Source organism: Hylaeus volcanicus, chromosome 6 (genome assembly GCF_026283585.1).
Source record: "Hylaeus volcanicus isolate JK05 chromosome 6, UHH_iyHylVolc1.0_haploid, whole genome shotgun sequence".
Classification (NCBI taxonomy): Eukaryota; Metazoa; Arthropoda; class Insecta; order Hymenoptera; family Colletidae; genus Hylaeus; species Hylaeus volcanicus.
The window spans coordinates 23,669,165-23,680,522 of NC_071981.1; the positions used below are offsets into that span (position 1 = coordinate 23,669,165).

The 11,358-nt window shown below is 36.1% G+C and overlaps 4 protein-coding genes across 7 annotated transcripts in view; 2 read left to right on the forward strand and 2 right to left on the reverse strand.

Moving 5' to 3' along the window:
• Positions 1–4,998, forward strand: part of LOC128878765 (DAZ-associated protein 2-like) — a 19,010-nt gene extending 14,012 nt beyond the window's left edge. For 3 of the 4 annotated variants that reach the window (XM_054127258.1, XM_054127259.1, XM_054127256.1), the window contains 2 exons: positions 721–885; positions 967–4,998. In XM_054127258.1, coding sequence (XP_053983233.1) covers positions 721–885; positions 967–1,140 — 339 coding nt within the window. In that variant the 3' untranslated portion in view covers positions 1,141–4,998. The remainder of the gene's footprint in view (positions 1–720; positions 886–966) is intronic. The other variant, XM_054127257.1, reaches the window with a different exon arrangement.
• Positions 4,999–5,056: 58 nt separating this feature from the next.
• LOC128878766 (protein FAM136A-like) lies at positions 5,057–5,945 on the reverse strand. The gene is made up of 3 exons (XM_054127260.1): positions 5,621–5,945; positions 5,340–5,480; positions 5,057–5,266 (listed from the first exon to the last, which is right to left on the reverse strand). The coding sequence occupies exons 1-3, from the start codon at positions 5,705–5,707 to the stop codon at positions 5,066–5,068; spliced, it is 429 nt and encodes a 142-aa protein (XP_053983235.1). The 5' UTR covers positions 5,708–5,945; the 3' UTR covers positions 5,057–5,065.
• A 455-nt stretch (positions 5,946–6,400) lies between these two features.
• On the forward strand, positions 6,401–9,550 carry LOC128878763 (ATP synthase subunit beta, mitochondrial). The gene is made up of 7 exons (XM_054127254.1): positions 6,401–6,561; positions 7,355–7,561; positions 7,646–7,909; positions 7,993–8,336; positions 8,414–8,639; positions 8,707–8,936; positions 9,008–9,550. Exons 1-7 carry the CDS (start codon positions 6,456–6,458, stop codon positions 9,179–9,181), a joined length of 1,551 nt encoding a protein of 516 aa, XP_053983229.1. The 5' UTR covers positions 6,401–6,455; the 3' UTR covers positions 9,182–9,550.
• A 25-nt stretch (positions 9,551–9,575) lies between these two features.
• LOC128878764 (non-structural maintenance of chromosomes element 4 homolog A) lies at positions 9,576–11,337 on the reverse strand. The gene is made up of 8 exons (XM_054127255.1): positions 11,196–11,337; positions 10,973–11,075; positions 10,807–10,899; positions 10,606–10,736; positions 10,409–10,523; positions 10,046–10,336; positions 9,860–9,975; positions 9,576–9,785 (listed from the first exon to the last, which is right to left on the reverse strand). Exons 2-8 carry the CDS (start codon positions 11,061–11,063, stop codon positions 9,729–9,731), a joined length of 894 nt encoding a protein of 297 aa, XP_053983230.1. The 5' UTR covers positions 11,064–11,075; positions 11,196–11,337; the 3' UTR covers positions 9,576–9,728.
• Between the last annotated feature and the right edge of the window lie 21 nt (positions 11,338–11,358).

Sequence of the window (11,358 nt, forward strand, 5' to 3'; positions counted from 1 at the left end):
TTTCTTATTCCTTTTTTTTACTCGCTGCTATATAAATAATATATAAGAATCATAATACTCCACTGGTATATAAATAATGTACAAGAATTATAACGTATAGGATGTGGACTACAATTTTTAATAATACGTTTTATTATTGATAATAATATTAATATTAATATTGATAGTAACTTATTAATAATAAATACGCCACAGTCCATACATTTGTATGTTTACTTCTACTATTGCTATATTATATATTGCATGTACTCATTATAATATTATGTTCACATATATATATATATATATATATATTACAAATTGTAGTCAACATCCTACACTTCATACTTCTTATATATTATTTATATAACAGTGAGTATTATAATTCTTATATATGATTTACATAGCAGTAAGTAAAAAAAGGAATAAGAAATAGAAATGTAGTAGTAGAACTACTGGTCTAGAATCTAGTGACCCGTAAATGTTTAAAGCGATTTCTTCATCAAAATGGCTGGCCAGATACCCCGAATGTTTTGCACTTTTTTTAATGCCCATCAGTCCCCGTCATTCGAGCCCGATCTCGTACAAAAAGCGCTCGTCCGGATCGCGTCCTTCCCTTGTCAGTATAGTGTGCCCCATACACCGTATAAATATTGAATGCTTTTTTTCTTTTTCTTTTTGAACACCCTGTATATTTGAACGTTCGTGCGCGGTCTCAATGTTTTCAATTACTTTGCGTAGATGTATCAACCAATGTACGGTCAAGGATACCCAGGATACTTAGCGAATGCATGTTATCCTGCATACGGGCCATTGCAATATTATCCGCCATTAGCTGCAGCTGCAGCGTACTACCCTGCAGCGGCGATGCAGCCTCCAGTTAGGCCCCCCACACTCGTGATGCCTGTAAGTACAGCGAAATCTGTTTTGCGTACGTTTCGTTTCGATATCCCGAATGGTTACTAACTAAATTTATTCATTTTGCAGAATGGTTTCGACGCTACCAATCGATTCGATAGCATCTCGCAACCCGTCTTGCCACCGCCCCCAACAGTTCCAAATGCCGCCCAACTAGCTGCAATGGCTAGCCACAGTGTCGCTATATCGCAAAAGAAAAACTTCCTAGGAGGAGGAACAGATGGCGGTTACACCTTTTGGTAAACCATTATACCTTTTGTGAAACACTAAGTCTAACAAAGGCATTGTTGTCGAGAATGATCCATGTAGGCAAATCTGATTTTTGTGTTAGAATTCTACTATTTTCACATTGGGAGCAGCTATCGATTAGTATAACTTGAGCGCGGACCGATCGCGGAGTCGGCAATTTTTTACGCGGTACTCGTAGTGTTTTCTAGAGCCTAGCGAAAGAAAATTTGGTTCTCCGAATCGCAAAACACTTGAATTATGAAAAATGAAAAAAAAAAACAAACAAACAAACAAACAAACAAAAAAAAAACAAAAAGAAGAAGAAGAAAAAAAATGAACATACGCGACCGGGCACACGAGCGTGGTTATTGAGATCGTAGCGATCGGTCGGCGCATCGAACGTACCGTGAAATTTATTAAGAGAAACGTTAAGAAGGGAAGACTCGTGCAACACCCGTCATACGATTCCGAAACAGCTACTTGAATTAGTTTGAAAAAAGAACCGGATGGTATATTTTGTAAAGCAAACGATGCGTGGAAATTTCACGAGCCGGTGTGTTTAATTGAAAATACGTCATGGCGGTGCAACCGCGAGAACGATCGAGCGATACACGAATTTTTCAACGTACTAAAAAATGTAGAATTTTAGAAGAATTATTTAACAAAGAAAAAGCGTAGCGTCATTTTCAATTATACGACTGCCAAGAAGAACGTTAAACATCGTTTAATTTCTGATCGTAGCACCGTAAAGTACATTCGACGTTTCAACATTAAGAATTTTCAAATCATTCCCAAAATACGTTTCGCTCGATCTTTCTGCATTTAACGGCTGATCATATTCCAAAACGCACGAGATGTTCCATGTTTTCTTTTTCTTTCTTTTTTCTTTTTAATTTAATGAAAAGGGTTATTAAGCGCGAGCGAGAGTAGGGAACACTGTGTTGTTCTTCTTTTTAGAGTTAGCGGGTGAATACGTGCACCACCGGATGCGAGTTGTCTCATTCGCCTACAGGGATCGATATTCAAAGTGTGTTCTAAGCCTTTTTTAAGCGCGACTTGGTTTTCTGCAAGGCAGGCCGAAGAGCAAAGGGGCTGCTCACGTTATTTCTGTTACTTTTTACACGACTACATTTTTTTTTTCGAGATTTTTTTTTTTTCACTCCTGGTGTTCTCCAGCGAGGTTTCTTTTCCAAAGTAAATTTGTTACTTTGCGAAGATAAAGATCATTATGGGTAGCCCTAACGTTTAGAGAAAAAAAGAATATGTACGTGATAGGAGCCTGAGGAATGCGTGAGAGTCGTTCGTGGTTGTAAAGCTAAACGACACGCTTTGTATTTCGAATTCGACGAATAGCCGATAATATCCGATTAACATCGAATACTTAAACGTAATAGAAACTTTTGCTATCGTACATTTTGTTTTGATAAGAATTTTAGCCAAGTTCTTACAGTTCGAAAGGGTTTCTTTCCGACGTTGTTAGAGACACACGAAAGCGACGCTTTCTGCGAATGAAAACGGTGACGATAATGTTTAAGGCTCGAGTGCCAAACAACGGAGAAATTAAAATTATAAATACCGAAGATTCTCACGTATTCGACGACTTCGAAGATACTTACTACTCTACCTAAAAGTACGCACTCTCTTCTTTAAAATCAGTAGTCTTTCCTCCTAGTTGTTTGATGTTTCTTTCTTAAACGCAGATTAGCTAGGTCGGCTAACAAAGTTATTATTTAATTAAAATGAAAGGCTTGTCTGCGGCGCGCGAATTTCTTCAAGCAGGTTAAATTGTGCTTCGATTGAAACAGTTGCCATGTAGCATTCGATATAACCCGTGCGTTTTCTCGCTTCTACCATAGGTTATCTAAACATTCGAAAATTATACACCGGTCTCCATGACATCTAAAGTACGAGAGACGTCGTCTATCTCTAAGCGTGTAAAAATTGTACAGTTTCGTTGAAAGCTGTCAAGGGACTGCGTGGAAACTGGCTTCGATCGAAGCTCGCGAAGGAAACAAATAGTTGACTCAATTTCAAAGTACAAATTGAATATCCATGTAAGTAGAGGGAAAATTCGTGACGACGCGGTCAAGCCTTATGTCAGCCATATTAGGCGAGTTGCAATGATGATACGGTAAGCAACGCAGCGAGTTCGTAACGCCTACGATTAAATACAGTGCAGAATTGTTGTTAACAACTATGTAATATTTTCTGAGAACTCGAGATCTATTGTAAGAAAGAAAAAGACACAAATACTGGTGATCATGAACTAGTTGCACAGCTACGAAACGACTGTTTTGCTCCGCGATGATCATAGCATATAGTGTGGTGTGAGCCTGCCGATAGGACACGTTTGGATGTTCCATTCTGCAGGTGCACAATTAAATACGATATTAATTAAGCAATGAAGATCGAAGAAACTAATTTACAATCGGTGATAGCTTAGGATAGGACCAAGAAACGCAGTTCTATTTAGACATTTTTCGACTGGGTGTTCCAGCAAACTTGACCAGTACTCTTATATGTTTCGCATTGGACTTAACGAGGATAGGCATTTTATACGTCCTATCCACGATATTAGAAGTGACTTCTGCTCTACAATTGGAGATTAGAACAAATTGCAATTTAATTGAATATAAATCAAATTCCTACTTCAGCCTACGATTTATTAGTTGTTTCTATTAATCCATACTTCATTCTCAGCATCTGCATGAAAATTTTTAATGGCAGATACTTTCTAAAATTCGAAGCAGAACGCATAGGTCTATACTTGTCTTGTTTTCTATCATCGTCGAATCTAGTTAAATTTCTACGTGAATGAAAAACGTGTGAGCAATAATTTGAACTGAAATTTTTATAAGGCGAAACCCCACGACTGGCCAAATTTGTTGCCACAGCGCCGCAACCTACGTTCACCTTGTACCTTCAATTCTTTTTCTACCAGACGTACCTACAGCTACTCACATTATGACCAGCGTTTGATAAAGAAGCGCGTAATCTCAATCTTATTAAAGAAGAAAAAAAAAAGAAATCTAGTCCGAAGAGTCTGATGATTGGGATGCAAAATGTTACATAGACCTTTTTTTTCTCAATCCGTGCGACGCCAGGTGCGAAATATACCGCAGCATTCACTTATACCTCGAGACATCTGAGAAAATTGACATTTCCCAAAACTCATGCCATTCCACTTAACGACATCGAGCCACGATCGACACATGTACGAGTCATATTTAGGAATTTCGAAACAAGCGTATGAAAGAAAAAAAAGAAAGGAAATAAATAAAACAAAGTAGTGTCGTTACTCGAAATGTAAACACTTTCATCGAACTTTTGCGAATTTGCATATCAGCGAAGGGCTATCTCTATCGCTAGCCGCTTCGCTTAGCCACGCATTGCGCGACAAATGCACCGAGCCACCCCAATCTTTGCAGCTACGACAAGAAATGAAAAGGGATTGAAGACGAACATTGTAAATTAATCTTCAAGAATGAAACAGAATAGAAAGATACAAAGCCCAATGTCAACTTTCATAGAAACTCGTACACACGAAGAAACAAGTGAACTATATTGTGTTGATATTTATATTTAAATTATTATTATTTAAACGGTTTATTTGCAGATTTTTACAGTTTAGATCAGAATTTACGCGACATATTTTGACCGATTATTTTGTATCGAGCGAGAGTGGTGGGAAGGTTTTATATCATGAAAAAAGTGTGCAATAAGCGTAATGTCTATTGTAACAATAAAGAAATGATATTAATTGCAACGGTGAATTTGTTATTACGTTGAACGAGAGAGAAAATAAAAAGAGAAACGAAAATGTACCACTGCAATCATCAAGTGTACTAGTTAATAAATACTATGATCATGGAATTTGTTATATCCTGTTTTCTCCTTAGGCTGGATATGTTTGTATAAAATACTAATGTAATTTGCGTAATTATTCATACGATTTATTAGATAAAACTTTTTTCATTGTTTTCTCTAAACTAGGTAATATTTCACAATAATTATCTACACATTTTGTGGCACATTTCTCAAAATCTTCACTGTACCTGTCTACTTCCTTCTGCGTCGGATTTGGTCCCATTTTATCTTTTATTTTATCATTGCAATCCAATATGCATCTTTGTAATCGATTCTAAAAGCATTACTTTTATTCTATGTACTCACTCGTGTACAATATTTCTTAGATTTTTAAATCAAATATATACCTGAGATCTTTCAAATTCCTTTTGAATATACTGTTGGGCTTTATTCAAAGAAGTACTACAATTTTCTATACAATTATGTACTTTTTGCACGCTGTAAACCTCGTTATCGCAACAAGTTGCGGCACATCTATGCATGTCACCCTGAAATTAAACCTTGTCATCTCTGTACCTTAATAATTTTATAATTGTCCCTCAATATTTATTTAATTAATGAATAACATTAAAGGTGAAGCATGTTGTATGATATAACCTGAAAATACTTTGCAAAGGATAGGATGTACCTGCATTTTTCTCAGGTACGACTTATCAATTTCTTCCACCATATTATTCATATACTCTTCGACTCGTCTCCTTTGTTCCTCAACCATTTTAATTTATTTTTATCAAACGTATTAATATCAAAACGAAACAAATACAACGATCGGCTCCAATGATTCACATGGAGCAGTTTCTCAGACTTTCCGTACTGTATTACTGTATATAAGAAAGACATCTTAGGTTAGGTCAGCTATCGTACACACGCAGTTACATAATCGAACAAGCATTCGTAATTGGTGGATCGATATAATATATAATAGATGATGCTAATTGAATGAACAGTTTTTATCAATGAAATCAGAACGTGATAAAATCAAGAGGGTAAGCATAATAATTTTTATAAATATTCTGTAACATCGCATTTTCAGTGCTCGCAGACCAGGAGATCCAACTCCCTAAGAAAGTTACTAGAAAACTCATCAGTGATGCTGATCAGTGTTTTCCGTTAATATCTCCTCAACGAAGCCTCGGACAACATTTTCGCTAAGGAAAAAGTTGTTTCAAAACACCTCCCGAATCACCTCTTAAAGTTATCCCTCTAGTGGCGAGCATTGAAAATGGTGTATTATAGGAAGATTCATGAAAATTATGATACATCTGGCGTCACGGGTTCTAAATTAGTTCAATTCCGTTTCATAAGAATCCGCCGTAATGGGACTGCAACGATCCAATGGCGAAACTGCGCGGGAGGTATGCGTGGGGATGGCTTTGCGTAACGCGCATGCGCAATCAGTATAGGGTACGGTCCATACGATTCGGAAACCATTCCGGTCGCTTTTCTTCACTTGACCGGCCAAGATGTTGAGTGCTGTATCGAAGGCGGCCGCTGGGGCCTTGAGGGCCGTCAAACCTACTCTTCTTCAAAATGAAACTGCTAAAGTATCCGGAATACTATCCGTAAACAGTGAGTATTAAGACATAAACGATCGTTGATTCGTTAACTTCACTTTTCATAACTGCGATACCGTCTTTGGCCATTGGTAGTCATGTCTTAGGCGAAAAGTACAATTAGGAGTACCCCGTGTAGTTTTCCTTCTTATTCTGACAACCCCTACCAAATTGACGGTGTTCTTTTATTTTTCGATTGACATAGGAGTATCGAGAGAAGCAAGTGTATTGATTATATAATCCATATTATTTGACCGTACCGCAGTGGTAATACCACTGTGCCAACATGGCGGCATTAAGGTCACTTCGACTAATTTTTTGACTACCCCGAAATTATTTATTAGTATTGTTATGATTAACAGTATTTTTATTACTGTCTTATTAAAATCCGGTTTGCTGTTATTTCATTTTACGATACGATGGATATTCTGTCCTTCTGCTGGTACCATCAGTCATGGACTCGTGGATGATCGATCGCCCTTATTTTTTCGCGAACTTTTTAAACCATGCATTCTATCGATATATATTTACTATGAGATTTAAGTAATTGTATGTATTAATATAATTAAACATATACTAATTTGTAGCCTTCCATTGAAGTATACACATGTAGTTTGTATTATGTAACTTACTTCACATAAGCATTATCTAATATTATGTTGTGTTTCTATCAATAATTATTCCATACATTATTTCTTTGGATCAACGTATGATTTATACAAAATAATTAAACGTTAAATACGCCGCTTTTATATCTTTACAATGATTTGTTATACGATGAATGTTTGAACATGTTTATTTACAATTAGGCAGGGATTATGCAAAAGCTGCGAGTGCTAAAAGCGGTGCACAAGGAAAGGTTGTAGCTGTTATCGGTGCGGTCGTTGATGTACAATTCGATGATGATCTGCCACCAATTCTTAATGCCTTGGAGGTTCAAAATCGCACCCCCAGACTAGTCCTTGAAGTAGCTCAGCATCTTGGAGAGAACACTGTACGCACCATTGCTATGGATGGTAATATCATTTTTTCTTTCTAGAAAAATCACAAAACATCAAAGAAGTATAAATATTTAATGTAAACATAACATGGTTGTGTAGGTACCGAAGGTCTGGTTCGCGGCCAAGTTGTATTGGATTCTGGATACCCTATCCGTATTCCCGTTGGTGCCGAGACTTTGGGTCGCATTATCAATGTTATCGGTGAACCAATCGACGAGCGTGGTCCTATCCCTACCGACAAACTTGCCCCCATCCACGCAGACGCTCCCGAATTCGTAGAAATGTCAGTCGAACAGGAGATTCTGGTAACTGGAATCAAAGTTGTCGATCTCCTTGCTCCTTATGCCAGGGGTGGCAAAATTGGTAAAATTTATATTTCATAGATCTATCTTTATATTAAAGTTTACTTTGATGGTTTTACTTTAACGCTTACTGCACTTGAATAGGTTTGTTCGGCGGTGCAGGCGTCGGAAAAACTGTATTAATTATGGAGTTAATCAACAATGTAGCCAAGGCTCATGGTGGTTACTCTGTATTCGCTGGCGTGGGTGAGCGAACACGCGAGGGTAACGATTTGTACCAAGAAATGATCGAATCTGGTGTTATTTCGCTGAAGGATAAGACCTCCAAAGTAGCTCTGGTATACGGACAAATGAACGAACCACCAGGCGCTCGTGCTCGTGTCGCCTTGACTGGTTTAACCGTCGCTGAATATTTCCGCGATCAAGAAGGACAAGACGTATTGTTGTTCATCGATAATATCTTCAGGTTTACTCAAGCTGGCTCGGAAGTATGTTTTATTATTACTCTTTCGTATTACCAAGATAGAAACAAAATATATTTTTTAACGAGTATTAATTTTTCAAGGTATCCGCTTTGCTGGGTCGTATTCCATCTGCTGTAGGTTATCAACCAACCTTGGCAACTGATATGGGTAGCATGCAGGAACGTATTACGACAACAAAGAAGGGATCTATCACTTCCGTGCAGGCTATTTACGTGCCTGCCGATGACTTGACCGATCCTGCTCCTGCAACCACATTTGCTCACTTGGACGCTACCACTGTATTGTCTCGAGCTATTGCTGAGCTTGGTAAATATAATAATTATTACCATGATAAATTGTATCAAAAATTACCATTCTCGTTTGATGATCTTAGGTATCTACCCCGCTGTCGATCCTCTTGACTCTACTTCCCGTATTATGGATCCCAACATTATCGGTGCGGAGCATTATAACGTTGCTCGCGGTGTGCAGAAAATCTTGCAAGATTATAAATCACTTCAAGATATTATTGCTATCTTGGGTATGGACGAGTTGTCTGAAGAAGACAAACTCACTGTAGCGCGTGCGCGTAAAATTCAGAGGTTCTTGTCTCAACCATTCCAGGTAAATATATTAATTTAATTCTTTCTATAAATAATTCTATTTATTAATTATTACCAATTGCACTTATTTAGGTTGCTGAGGTGTTCACTGGCCACGCCGGAAAATTGGTACCATTAGAAGAAACAATTAAAGGATTCCAAAAGATTTTAGGTGGCGAATACGATCATCTTCCAGAAGTTGCATTCTACATGGTCGGTCCAATTGAAGAAGTAGTAGCAAAGGCAGAAACGTTGGCCAAGCAATAAGCCAATTCACAGTCATCGTAATCATGTCATTAATAAATAATTAAAACGATCTTCTAATAATACAGGCCTGTTTATTTTTTATCTATTAGAAATGTTGGCTTTTATCCGAGAGTAATAAGTATCTTTGAACAAAATTGCAGAATGGTGATTAGAAGATTGTTTTGCTCTTGTTTAAAAATTCACAAATGCATACCAAATTGTTGAGAACATCGTGAACATTATTAATCAAATTTTACATGATTTTGTGTAATTTTGTTCAGGGTGCTCTCGTTATCCATAGATCGAGTCGATAAGCATATTGTTATCATTAACATATACTCACACAGTATAGTATATGTTAGGAATTAATAAAAATTTTACAAAAACGTACGGATGTATGTACAATTCAAGGATCTTTCGTTTTCGTAAAACCTTTTTTTTATTTAGGATGGGATTAGAAATACAAATACATAAAAATATATTTTTTCTCGCAATAACATTTCTTAAGAAAAAAATAAGGATAGAAAATTATGCAATTACTTTTTATTACGGCCACGTTCAAATTAAATCAGTCGCTATGGAAATCAATCATAGGTTTCTTCAATCGATAAATATTTTTCAGCATCTAAAATAAAGCAATAGTCGTCAAATGTGAAAAACTTCCAATCGCATAATTCTTGCAACTATTAATAATCATACCTTCCACTGATCCATGGTTAAAGAGATAATATTTTGAATGTTTGGTTTTTCGGTCGCCTTGGTTTGAACTATCGTATCTTTTGTACATGGTTGAATTACTAATATTCCAAAATCGTCTATGACCAAGACAAAATATATACAGAGTTACATGATTTTGTAACAGCAATTATAAACTTACATAATTACCTTTTGCAATTTTTAATTTTCCATCTCTAACAAGAAAAGATATTTGCAGCATATTTTCAATTGTTTTCCCAAAATCGGTTGGGTGTAAAATCAATTTAAAAAAGTCGATAGGTTTGTGCTGAGTTCTACAATATCGCGTAATAAAATCTTTTATCTTTACAGTTTGCTCTATACCTTCCTCTTCTTTATCAACTGTATCAACATTTTGTGGTCTTTTTATCTGTGCCAAAGCTTCTCTGACTACTGGTTTTCTTCTATTAACTTCTTGCTTTTCTAATGGTGTTAAAGCACCTGAAAATAAACAAAGATAAATATATCATTTCTTAAGATTCATTACGGGAGCTTAAAGAAATCTTATGAAACCTAATAATGTGCTGTACTGAGGTGTTGTTTTAATATTTTTTACAATTTGTGTTTGTACAAGTGACCAATCTGGTAATTCTGACTGAATATCTGGAAGTTGTTTTATATATTTTACCTAAACCAAACGAATATTACAAATATAATATAAGAGTAATAATGTAAATAGAAACAAATATACTCATTATTCTAGTACATACCACTTTCTGTGCATAATCAATATGATTATAATAACATATATTCTTTGTTAAAGTACGAGTACACTTTTTCAGAATATTTGAAGACATGTTCATCATTTCTGAGTCCAGTAATACTTCTTCCTGATTATGTACTGAAAATAACATCAAAGCATTAGAGATATGAGCATACATAATTCAAAATAATATTCAGAAAGTATATACTTTTTTCATCTAGGCTTGTCTCGGAATTTATGTCATCTGTTATTTCCATACATGATTCCAAAGTTTGTATCGTATTGTCATCGACTGTCTCCTCTGCGAATTATACATTGTCAATAAGACATAAATACTTCCATTAGGATATATACTATTAAAACGAAGATCTTACGAAGGGATGCAGCTCTGGTTATGATTTTTCTTAAAGTTTCTTTACGTTGTTGCGGGGATCGTATTTCACCATTCGAACTGTTGTTGGACATTTTATTTTAACGCTAAAAGATTAAATATTTATGATAATTCATGAGGGTACAAGGACATTTTGGTCCTTCGAGCCAGATGAGAGTTGAATCTTATAAAAGATTTATCGAACTTTAATTATTTGCGACACTTACGATTAACTACTGATAGGATAACGACAACGATACAAAATTATTCGGAACAGTGTTTTCCTTGTTCTGAATATAGTTATCAGCAAAAACTCAACAAATCTAGCATTACCTAGCATCACCTAGCATTACCTGGCGTTAACCTTTCATCACTGTGAAACGAGCTTTG